This window comes from Papilio polytes, unplaced genomic scaffold (genome assembly GCF_000836215.1).
Source record: "Papilio polytes unplaced genomic scaffold, Ppol_1.0 DF822289.1, whole genome shotgun sequence".
Lineage (NCBI taxonomy): Eukaryota > Metazoa > Arthropoda > Insecta > Lepidoptera > Papilionidae > Papilio > Papilio polytes.
The window spans coordinates 1-10,991 of NW_013526915.1; the positions used below are offsets into that span (position 1 = coordinate 1).

The 10,991-nt window shown below is 31.8% G+C and overlaps 2 protein-coding genes across 2 annotated transcripts; both read left to right on the forward strand.

The window, feature by feature from the left end:
• The first annotated feature begins 738 nt into the window (after positions 1 to 738).
• LOC106106165 (odorant receptor 94b-like) lies at positions 739 to 5,028 on the forward strand. Its single transcript, XM_013286711.1, has 9 exons — positions 739 to 921; positions 1,048 to 1,177; positions 2,212 to 2,416; positions 3,005 to 3,106; positions 3,203 to 3,325; positions 3,777 to 3,876; positions 4,325 to 4,429; positions 4,629 to 4,784; positions 4,975 to 5,028. The coding sequence occupies exons 1-9, from the start codon at positions 739 to 741 to the stop codon at positions 5,026 to 5,028; spliced, it is 1,158 nt and encodes a 385-aa protein (XP_013142165.1).
• A 1,273-nt stretch (positions 5,029 to 6,301) lies between these two features.
• Positions 6,302 to 9,136, forward strand: LOC106106166. Its single transcript, XM_013286713.1, has 7 exons — positions 6,302 to 6,484; positions 6,617 to 6,746; positions 7,088 to 7,292; positions 8,298 to 8,397; positions 8,477 to 8,581; positions 8,765 to 8,920; positions 9,083 to 9,136. Exons 1-7 carry the CDS (start codon positions 6,302 to 6,304, stop codon positions 9,134 to 9,136), a joined length of 933 nt encoding a protein of 310 aa, XP_013142167.1.
• The last annotated feature ends 1,855 nt before the right edge of the window (positions 9,137 to 10,991 follow it).

The following is a 10,991-nucleotide window of genomic DNA, read 5'->3' on the forward strand; positions in this document are numbered from 1 at the left end:
GCCTCCGGCACCCACACTCATCAGACAAAACCCGGAATTGCTTCCACTTCACGCCTGTTTTCTGTGTGGTCGTGGTATTACACCGGGCGTGTCGGCACATTCGTGCTAAGATGTTAAAGCGGGCACTACCACTGTAAGGATATGATAAATACAAGAGTAAATCGTGCATAAACTCACCTGTACGATTATAAAGATCTAGTGTACTGTTCTGAAAAATGAAAAAGTCGTCAAAAGCTTGCAACTTTTATATAAAAAAGACTATTGGAACCCCTAAATCTCAACTTTCATCATCATCACCAGCTCGCTATACGTCCCCACCGAGGGGCTCGGATCCTACCCTTAATTAGAGTGACTAGGCCATAGTTAACCATGCTGGCCCAATGGATGAATGTTTGTTAGCGTTTGTAACCTAAAGTACTTAACGTATTTCGATGAAATTTGGTATAGATATAGAGGATAGTCTGGAAGAACACATAGGCTGTACTTTAAAATCCTTTAATTTTTTTTATTTGCGCGCGGAGGGAGTCGCTGACGAAAGCTAGTTAATAAATAAAACCAATTGACTGTTCACATGAAATGAAACGCAATGCGTATGATTAAGGTGTCAGATATAAAAGTGATGACAACATAACGAATCCAATGATAATTATACAGCGTGTAATAAAACGTTTTCGACTTGCCCGTATTCAAACATATTACGTTCAGTGTTCGTGTGAGCTTTATAAAACTTATATCAACATGGAAGAGAAATGGTCGTATTTCAGTTTGAAACCGCATTTAAGGAATCTGCGCTACGGTGGTTACTGTGCATTAGATCCCAGTACACCACCGAGACGTTTATATGCACACAAAATGTACATGCGATTTGTTTTATTCGCTTCAATCATTTTCATGATCCAACATGCTATTAAAGTTTATGAAGTTAGTACTTACTTTTGTATATTCCATAGTAATATATTTTGATACTTCTAGATGATAGTTGTGGAAGTTTACAGTTTAATTTTTCTTTTTTCAAAGCAATGGGGTTAATAATATTATATTTTTAAGGTGCGTAATGATATGAACACCTTAATGGACACGATGTTTCTATTGTTCACTTACTTCGGCTCTATTTATAAACAAATTGTAATGCTTTCCAAAGCTGATGATGTGCAAGCACTTTTAAACACAATGAAAGGTATGAAGTGTTTTTGTAATTTAAAACATTTTGACATTGATAGAAATGAACAATTTTAGGTTTATCCAAGGTGTATAAGATGTAATGTTTGCGTCACTGATAACATTCAGATAAAAGCTAATTACATGAACATATGTATCAATTATCCTATGAGTACATGACTCCGAAAAGTTGATCAAAGTTGTATAACTATATCGAATGACTAGCGGTTGTTTGCGACTTCGGCCTCCCGTAGTTAAAAATATAGCTTATATTACTCTCTGATAATACAGCTTTCTAATGGTGAAAGATTTTTCAAATCGGCTCATTAGTTTTCGAGTAATTGCAATATATACAATAATACAAATCTTTCCTCTTTATAATATTAGTATAGATAATAACGCGAAGCCAGATTGAATTAAAATTATGTATCGCATTTGTGAAAATTAACAAAGAACATTTTTTAAATAACGAAACGCAACTTAAAGAAACGTCCCTCAAAATACTAGGAAAAAAACTATAATAAAAGCGTGTAGTATCGTAGTTACCTACTTTACTACAAAATTGGTTGCATTGTTTCAATATTTTTAATTAAAAACGGGTTGCCAGAAAGAATAATGACAGGAAATGAATATGAAGTCGATTGGCTGAAGAGTATTCTTCATCAATGAAAGGAATAACAAAAGCGAATTAATTAAATACAAACGAATGAATAAATCATGAATAATTACAATGCTTTTTATGTTTTTCGTCTATTTTGATGGTATCTAAGTGTATCAATGACAAAATAATTTGCAAGAATCAAAGTCGGCCATTTTGTTTCGGAGATTAACCAGAACCAACGAGGTTTGCACAGACACACAAAAAAAACGCATTTTCGTTATTAGCACCATTAATACTACTATCATCTTCGCGGAATCTGTTTTTTTTTCTAACGAACAGACACTCCAATTTCATTAACTGTATAGATAAAGATCTATTTATAATATTTGTCAGAAAAATATTGTTCCATTATTTCTGAAATACATTTTTCGAAGACACTTTTCTTTTTATAGGAGATTTATTTAACCAACCTGAAGAAAAACACCATAAGCTGCTGAAAGATACAGCACGAGAAGCGAAAATCCTTGTAAACATTTACAGCTCAACATCAGCTGTTACTACTTTTCTAATGGCTTTGTATCTACACATTTTATATTCTCAAGGCACGCCGATTGAATTTTCTATTTGGTTTCCTTTTGAACCGAATACAAAACTTAAGTAAGTCCTTTACATTATTTTGTCAGTTTCGTTATTTTAACATACTTGATCGAATAATTTTTAATATAGTTCAGGTAACGCTTTCTTTACATTAAACTAGCTTTCGCCTGCGACTCCGTCCGCAAGAAATTGAAAAAAAAACATAGTCTATGTATTCTTCTAGTCTATACTAGTGATTCTCAACCCTTTTTTTGTTGCTTTTCAAAATTTGGCGGCACGCAAAGAAAAAGATAAAAATGATTTATTTATTTATTTATTAACACACTGCACAGATAGTTTATGACAAAAATATGCAAATTTGGCGGCACATTGGTTGAGAATCACTGGCCTATACTCTAAGACTATGCAAAATTTCATAGCGATTCGTTTAGGCTAAAAATTCTAACAAACAACCATTCTTCAATCTGAATTTTCGCATTTATAATATTAAGATAGAAGCGAATTTATTGTACAAGGTCTTAGAAACCCTTGGATTTTTGCTTTATTCCTAAAATGTAATAAAATCATAACTTTAAATCACCACTTTTTTTGTTACTGATGTGGTATTAATTAATTTATTTATTTCAGATTTTACATTGCTTTATTTTATTACTACATCCAGATTTCTCAGATAGCATTTAATATAACAACGCTCGATGCATTTATAACATTCTTTATACATCAATGTACAACGCAATTGAATATTTTAAGGTTAGATGAAGTATTTATTTTGATGTTTTAGTAAATTTTAAATACATTGTTAGTTTATTATGAAATGTTATATTTATTATTACATTTATTTTTCAGATATGACTTGGAAAATTTTGTGGACAGCTGTAAAATGAAATCAACTGAATCTAAAATATCTTTAATGAAAGCCTTTGATATGAAGTTTAGAAACATGGTATTACATTTTGTAGAAATTCACAAGTAAGTATTTTATCCATAGTTACAATTGATACTGTCCGTTTTTGTTAAAATACTTATGAAGAACGTTCTAGAATAGCGGCAAAAATATATTAAAGACCAGCTTTCGCCTGCGACTTCGTCCGCGTGGAATTAAATAAAAACAAAAGTGAGTACTATGTGTTCTTCCAGACTATCCTCTACATTTATACCAAATTTCGTCAACATCGGTTGAGCCGTTTAGGCGACAAACAATATCAAACATTCATCCATCTAAACTTTTGCATTTATAATATTAGTATGATTAGTGTAACTTGACTGAGATGTAACCGTAAGACAAAGGAGTAAAGCAATTCCGTGATGTTCCTTTATACAAAATGTTGTAGTAAGAGGAATATCATTATGTTTTGTACAGTTTCACAGTGTAAAGTCACGCTTTCTATGTGACAACGTTTTGTGTGGTTTGTTTTTTTAGATTTTTTTCAAAAGTCGAAGCGACATACGGCGGGGCCGTATTCTGTCAGTTTTTATTCGGTTCATGGATTTTGTGCACCACTGCCTATAGATTTGTTGAAGTACGTATGATTTTTATGACACTAATTTATTAATAACTAAAATGGACGTAGACTGGACATATTATGAGGACTGATAAGGACAAATGGACTAGAGAAATAATGGAATGGTATCAGTGGGATGGGAAAAGACAGAGAGGACGTCAAATAAACAGATGGGATGATGACTTAAGGGATGGAGGAGACTAGCTAAGGACGGGGAATTATGGAAGAATCTAGGGGAGGCCTACGTCAAAGGACAATCTGACAAAGCAACTGGATGCTGAAAATAACTTATATATGTACATGTTGTTTTTTTTTATTATTTTAATACTTTTTATTTTTCCGTATATCATATATTAGAGTTAAATCTATGTAAAAAAATGTCGGAGAATGAAGGCTTATCTTATGTTATCTTTAATTTATTATTAAAAACTCACTTATAATATTAAAACATACTGTATTTTTACAGATTGATAAAACGTCATTAGCTTGTTTTACAATCATACTATTTCTGATGTGCATTTTAGCAGAATTATTTTTGTTTTGCTTTTATGGTAGTAAACTAACTGACGCGGTAAGTATTATGATATTTTTATCTTACTCACACAGTTTTCACAAAATTACGGACTTCTTTAGAAACGTATGTTGTTTTAAAATGTTTGGGATTTTGGATATAGTTAAATGAAATTAATACCGCTCATGTCAACTTAAGTGTTTGGTAAAAGTTACTTTTATTTAAAATGTAAAGATAACTATTTTTATTTGTCTTCTAGAGTGAAAAGTTAATGGATTCCGCGTATTTTTTAGACTGGGTAGAAATACCAATGAAATATAGAAGAAATCTAATGTTATTTATGGAAATGATAAAGAAGCCGATCATGCCTACGGCAGGATCTATAGCGCCGCTTTCAAACACTACTTTTGTTTCAGTAAGTTCAAGGAACCCACAGTGTTTTAATTCATTTTATGTATACTTTACATCGTCCTCATTTTTATTGAAAAAATCTACTGTAATTGTAGTAACCAACTTGTTTCCTTTCCCTTCTTCTAAGAATAGCCACCTCTCTTATTATTTCAAAAAACAATAATAATTGTTAAACTGTTCTCTTTCCCTTTCAGATTGTCAAAAGTTCTTACTCTTTCTACGCCTTTCTAAAAAATACGGAAAATTAAACTTTACCTACTTCGCGCTTTATTCAACTTCTTATGCTTTGAAAATCTTAAACGACAGCTTGAACAGCACGATGTTCGACAGAGGTCGGCACAATGAAGGAGCGGAGGCGATGTAGACAAAAGTATAGCTTAATACAGCGACGTACGTAACAGGCGGCAGCGGGCCGGAGCGGTAGAGAGCATATGATGTTAACAAACTAATTTGATCCCTTCGCTTTTGCGTGTAGTAATGAGTTACAGTAAAAATTTCTCCTTAAAGGTCAGCAACGCATCTGCACTTCCTCTAATATTGCCTATGTCTATGGGTGTCGTTGATCACCTCGGTGTTGCTGCTGCTTGTTTGCACTGATCTCTAATAAAAAAAATATGTAATGAAAATTGATAATAAAGTTTTCATATTTAAAAATTATACGATTTCTAAAGATAACATAATACATATTATTTACAAAATGTAATAAAAAGTTACCATACTCATTTTTGTTTCATTGAAATACTTTTTAAATATTATTTTTAATTACAGACGGGGTCGCAAGCGACAGCTAGTTAGTAAATAGACCTACTTAAATCAGTTGACTGTTCCCATAGAATGAAATGCAGTGTGTGTGATTATGGTGTCAAATAAACTAATAACACCATTGTAAATTCAGTAATAATTACACCGTCCACGTATATGGAAAACTAAACAACTGCCATTTTGGTCAAATTGTGTTTTTGTTATTTTCTTAAAGACAAGTAAATAATGCATATTCTCGAGTCGAGCGATATTTTGAAACTCCAATCTAAAAACGTTCCTCAAATAAAACTAAATACGTTAAAATTAAGGATATACAATAGAAAAAAATAACCATTATAACGAACGGATCTATGTTTGAAACTAGACAGTAAAAATCAACAAAAAAAAATGGGACCTGCAAGCATTACCTTTCGGATAAAAAAAGAATTATCAAAATCGGTCCACTAGCGGCGGATTTATGCCGTAACATACATAAAAAAATACGGACGAATTGAGTACCTCCTTCTTATGGGAACTCGGTCAAAAATATTATAGCTCATAAGCTTAAAAATAAAACGCCCACAAACAAACAGTAAATCACGTTTTTCCCGAAACTATGCTTTTGCAGTTGTTTAGTTTTCCATCTAAGGGGACGTAATACAGTAATTAATTTATAATAATATGTTACAAGAAAAACATTTGTTATAAAACGTTCTCAAGTTGCATGTATTCAATCACAACGTTCAGTGTTCGTGTGAACTTTATAAAACGTATATCAACATGGAAGAGAAATGGTCGTATTTCAGTTTGAAACCGCATTTAAGGAATTTGCGCTTCGGTGGTTACTGTGCATTAGATCCCAGTACACCACCGAGACGTTTATATGCACACAAAATGTACATGCGTTTTGTATTATTCGCTTCCATCATTTTCATGATCCAACATGCTATTAAAATCTATGAAGTTAGTACTTATTTAAGTTTGAATTTTGACGCGCTGACCCTATATACGTATGCTCAATCGTTTGTTAATGATAGTAGACAAAGTTCATAGCGAGTTATTATTATAAAATTTTATTAATATTTTACTTTTAAGGTGCGTAATGATATGAACACATTGATGGACACGATGTGTTTATTGTTGACTTATTTTGGTTCTATTTATAAACAAATCGTAATGCTTTTCAAAGCTGATGAAGTGCAAGCACTTTTAAACACAATGAAAGGTATGAAGAAAAGGCTTACTTAAATTATCGATACAAATACATACATATATTTAATTTAAACCAAGTGTACTGAAGGGCAATAATTGCAGGGAAAAAACCTAAAGTATTTTTCTACTAGTAGTAAACTACTTAGTATTAAAAAAACGAAACCAAGTTGCCTATGTGTTCTTCAAGACTATACTGTACATGCCAAATTTCCTCGAGATCCGTTCAGCCGTTTAAGCTACAAACTCTAACAAACATCCATCCCTCCATATAAACTTTCATATATATAACGTTAATATGAAATATGGTAATATGCTTGATTCTGGGACACATTTAAATACTTTTGTTTTTTATAGGAGATTTATTTAACCAACCTGAAGAAGAACACCATAAGCTGCTGAAAGACACAGCACGAGAAGCTAAAATACTTGTAAATGTCTACAGTCTAACATCAGCCGTTACTTGTTTTCTAATGGCTTTGGATTTACACATTTTACATGTTCAAGGCAAGCCGGTTGAATTTTCTATTTGGCTCCCTTTTGAACCGAATACAAAATTAAAGTAAGTGCTTTGCGTTTTGTTACCTAACAACGTAAAACGTCCGTTGGTTTCGCTACTTATCCAAATACATAATAATCGCCTACCATCGCGCTAGCTACTACCATTTTGTGACAGCTATGTGCAAGTACATGCTAAAAAAAACGGGATTGTTGCTAGCATACTAGTAACCACCGCCTGCACTTGCACATTGCGTTCACATATATGCCGGCCGCACATTTGCCCCGTTTTATACATGTTAATAAAATGCCAACAAGACCATATGAGACGATATATTTTAGTATTACAAATAGATATAGAGAGTTAACGCTATCTTTAAAACATTTCTTTAGCTGGCACATGCATGTCTATTACCGGATGTTTTAAATGTATTTGAAATTACCACCGTTGTTTTCTCTGTAGCTGTTATGTTACAATGTGGTGTTAATAATCAACTTGTTTCAGATTTTATTTTGTTTTATTTTATTATTATATCCAGAATACTCAGATAGCGTTTAATATAACAACGCTCGATGCATTTATAACATTCTTTTTACATCAATGTACAACGCAATTGAATATTTTAAGGTTAGATGAAATGTATTTATTTCGATGCTTTAGTATTATCTCTATACCCGGCTTTTAGTTTTTTTGTGGGGCTTTTTTTTTAGATATGACTTGGAAAGTTTTGTGGACAGCTGTAAAATTAAATCAACTGATTCTAAATTACCTTTAATGCAAATCTATGATATGAAGTTTAGAAATATGGCATTACATTTTTTAGAAATTCACAAGTAAGTATTTTAGATATCTCCTCCTCCTCCTCCTCCTGACGTAGTTAATAGTCTCAAATGTCCATGGAAGATGTTCTAGAAATCGACAATCTGAAAATAGTTTTCAATTAATTTGTCTCTATTTTTTTGAAGAGTTTGAGGGGGATAACAATAAATAATCGTGCAGTTGTTTAAACAGTGGAAACTCACAGTTTGTATGTGTATTTTCGTTGTGTAAAGTGTAGCTATTTTTTAGATTTTTCTCAAAAATTGAAGCAACATACGGCGGTGCTGTATTTTCTCAGTTTTTGTTCGATTCATGGATTCTGTGCACTACTGCCTACAGATTTGTTGAAGTTCGTATGATTTTTTGACAAGTACTAGGTAATAAAGACTGTTCACATATTTTATGACATCATGATGTATTTTTTTCAGATTGATAAAACATCATTAGGTTGTTTTACAATATCATTATTTCTAATGTGCATATTTGCGGAATTATTTTTGTTTTGCTTCTATGGCAGTAAGCTAACGGACGCAGTAAGTTATGATTTTTTCATATTTACTATGACAGATTTTAATATATTACAGCAGATTAGCAACGTTTGTTTTTACAGTATTTTGATTTTGCGTATAAGTGCAATAATATTGCTTACGTCAACTACACAGGCATCAGTTTTAAATTAAAATATATAGAGATATCTATTTTTATTTGTCTTTTAGAGTGAAAAGTTAATGGATTCTGCGTATTTTTTGGACTGGGTAGAAATACCAATGAAATATAGAAGGGATCTAATGTTATTTATGGAAATGATAAAGAAGCCGATAATGCCTACAGCGGGATCTATAGCGCCGCTTGCAAACACTACTTTTGTTGCAGTAAGTACACGGAACACATATTTTTCCAACTTAATCATCAATTTTATTTAAGAACTCTAAGGTTTTGTTGTTTCAACATCTATTTTTTTCCTTCCATTTTGTCAAGAAAATACAATGATTGTACTATTAAGGTTTTATCAAACTTTTCTCTTTACCTTTCAGATTGTTAAAAGTTCTTACTCTTTCTACGCATTTCTAAAAAATACGGAAAATTAAGCTTCGGGCGTTTTTTTACTTCTTCAAATTTCTTATCCTACAGTAAATCAAAAATTATTGCACCATATTAAAATGTTAATATCTATAAGTAATTCATTTTATTTAATAAAAAAACTAACTATCTGCTTGTAGCATGAGTCGTTGTATCGTAAAGTCTAAAGATTGTTGTTTTAATTAAAAGATTAATTCTTTACAAAACAAATTCTCTAACCAATAAATGTTTTATACAATAAGGAAGTTCATCAAAGTTATGTTTCGGAAATGGAAAAGCAAATGGCATATTTTCTTTTTATCATATCTTTTAAGAAGTCATCTTCGAATACAAACGTAAAATACACTGGCCTTGAGTTGTGAATTGAAATATTAAGAAAATCTTGGTTCTCTCAGCATTTAGAATAGTAAGCCGCAGAGAATACCCTCAGGTCATGGATGTTTAACCTAAATACCATCTGAGGCTTCTGATTTTTCGGTTTAAAAGAAATGTTTAAAACTTCATACGAATTCGTAATGTCAAGGCAACATTCAATTGCATCTTTTGTCGAAATTATTTGAGAGGAATTTAACTTTTTATTTCCTCAATAGCATTCGCCCGCCACTTCGTCCGCGTGGAATTAAAAAAAAAACAAAAGCGAGTAGCCTATGTGTTCTTTCAGACTATTCTCTACATCTATACCAAATTTCATCGAAATCGGCTCTAACAAACATCCATCTATCCATCCATCCTTCCAAACTTTCGCATTTATATATATTTAGTATGTTTAAGAAGTGATGATAAATCGTTTAGTTAATTTTATTATCATAATAAATCAATGAAGACAAAAATTTAGTCGTAGGAATTATTTCAATATGATCCTGATCTAATCAGATTAAGGTTTGATAATCCTTAGGGGCCTTTGGGTAAGCCAGTGGAGAGGTACAATTTTAACCAAGCCATTTATTAAATCATACTTCATTTTCATATTATAAACTTTTATCATTTATATTCATTCGTTGGCGAAAGTAAATTCTAAATTCCTATTTAATTTAAAACTATGTTATGACTTTCAGTTATGACTTCAAAATAAAAACGGAGCAAGCGAGTATTTTCGATACATTTTTTAATATAAGTTGCAAAGACTAGCAAAATGCATTTGAAAACACATTGAGTTTTAATAAAATGTAGCAGTTATTGAGTTCGTAATCATAGTTTTCCAATTGGATGCTGAGAAAAGCGAAAATGAAACAGAACAACTTTTCTTTTAAAACATATGACTAGATTTAACTCTTGATAATTTTATCTGAAAAATAGACCTTAGTTATTTGTAATAGGGTTAAAAGTGTAAAAATATGGACGTCAACATGAAATTAGCAAACTATAATAAACGCAGTATAAATAATGATTGATAAATGAACACACATTAGAATGATGTCACCAATTGTCGACGCGTCTTAATCAAGCCCTAGGTATTATTACTTAATATAGATAGTAACATATCTAAATTAAATGAATAGGCCAAAGAGCGTTGTAGTAATCTCATACGTTCATGTTGGGATTAGATTGGCCTCGTGTAAATTTGCTTCACGTTCAAATGAGTCGGTCCCGAGGGTCGCCCTGCTGACGTGCTTGCGGCCTTTTGCCTTTATAAACAACTGTATAGTTTGATGTATAGTCACGCTGTACCTAAAGGGTAGACAGAGATTGCGGATTCCCATTAGGTGTGAATCTGATCACTCTGCTTTTACAATCATATTTTGAATATACTCGTCAGCTATGGTAAATACTTAAAGTTTTGCTCGCTTAGCGGAATGTAATATTTTTCAGACCAAAATTATAATAATTATAATAAATTGATTATGTCTTCCTAATCAATCATCA

Excerpts from the sequence above, each read along its gene's own strand:
- LOC106106165 (XM_013286711.1), top strand. The coding sequence starts at position 739 with ATGGAAGAGAAATGGTCGTATTTCAGTTTGAAACCGCATTTAAGGAAT. Across the intron at positions 922-1,047 it reads ATGCTATTAAAGTTTATGAA|GTGCGTAATGATATGAACAC; the intron begins GTTAGTACTTAC and ends TATATTTTTAAG. Across the intron at positions 1,178-2,211 it reads ACTTTTAAACACAATGAAAG|GAGATTTATTTAACCAACCT; the intron begins GTATGAAGTGTT and ends TTCTTTTTATAG.
- LOC106106166 (XM_013286713.1), top strand. The coding sequence starts at position 6,302 with ATGGAAGAGAAATGGTCGTATTTCAGTTTGAAACCGCATTTAAGGAAT. Across the intron at positions 6,747-7,087 it reads ACTTTTAAACACAATGAAAG|GAGATTTATTTAACCAACCT; the intron begins GTATGAAGAAAA and ends TGTTTTTTATAG. Across the intron at positions 8,398-8,476 it reads CTGCCTACAGATTTGTTGAA|ATTGATAAAACATCATTAGG; the intron begins GTTCGTATGATT and ends TATTTTTTTCAG.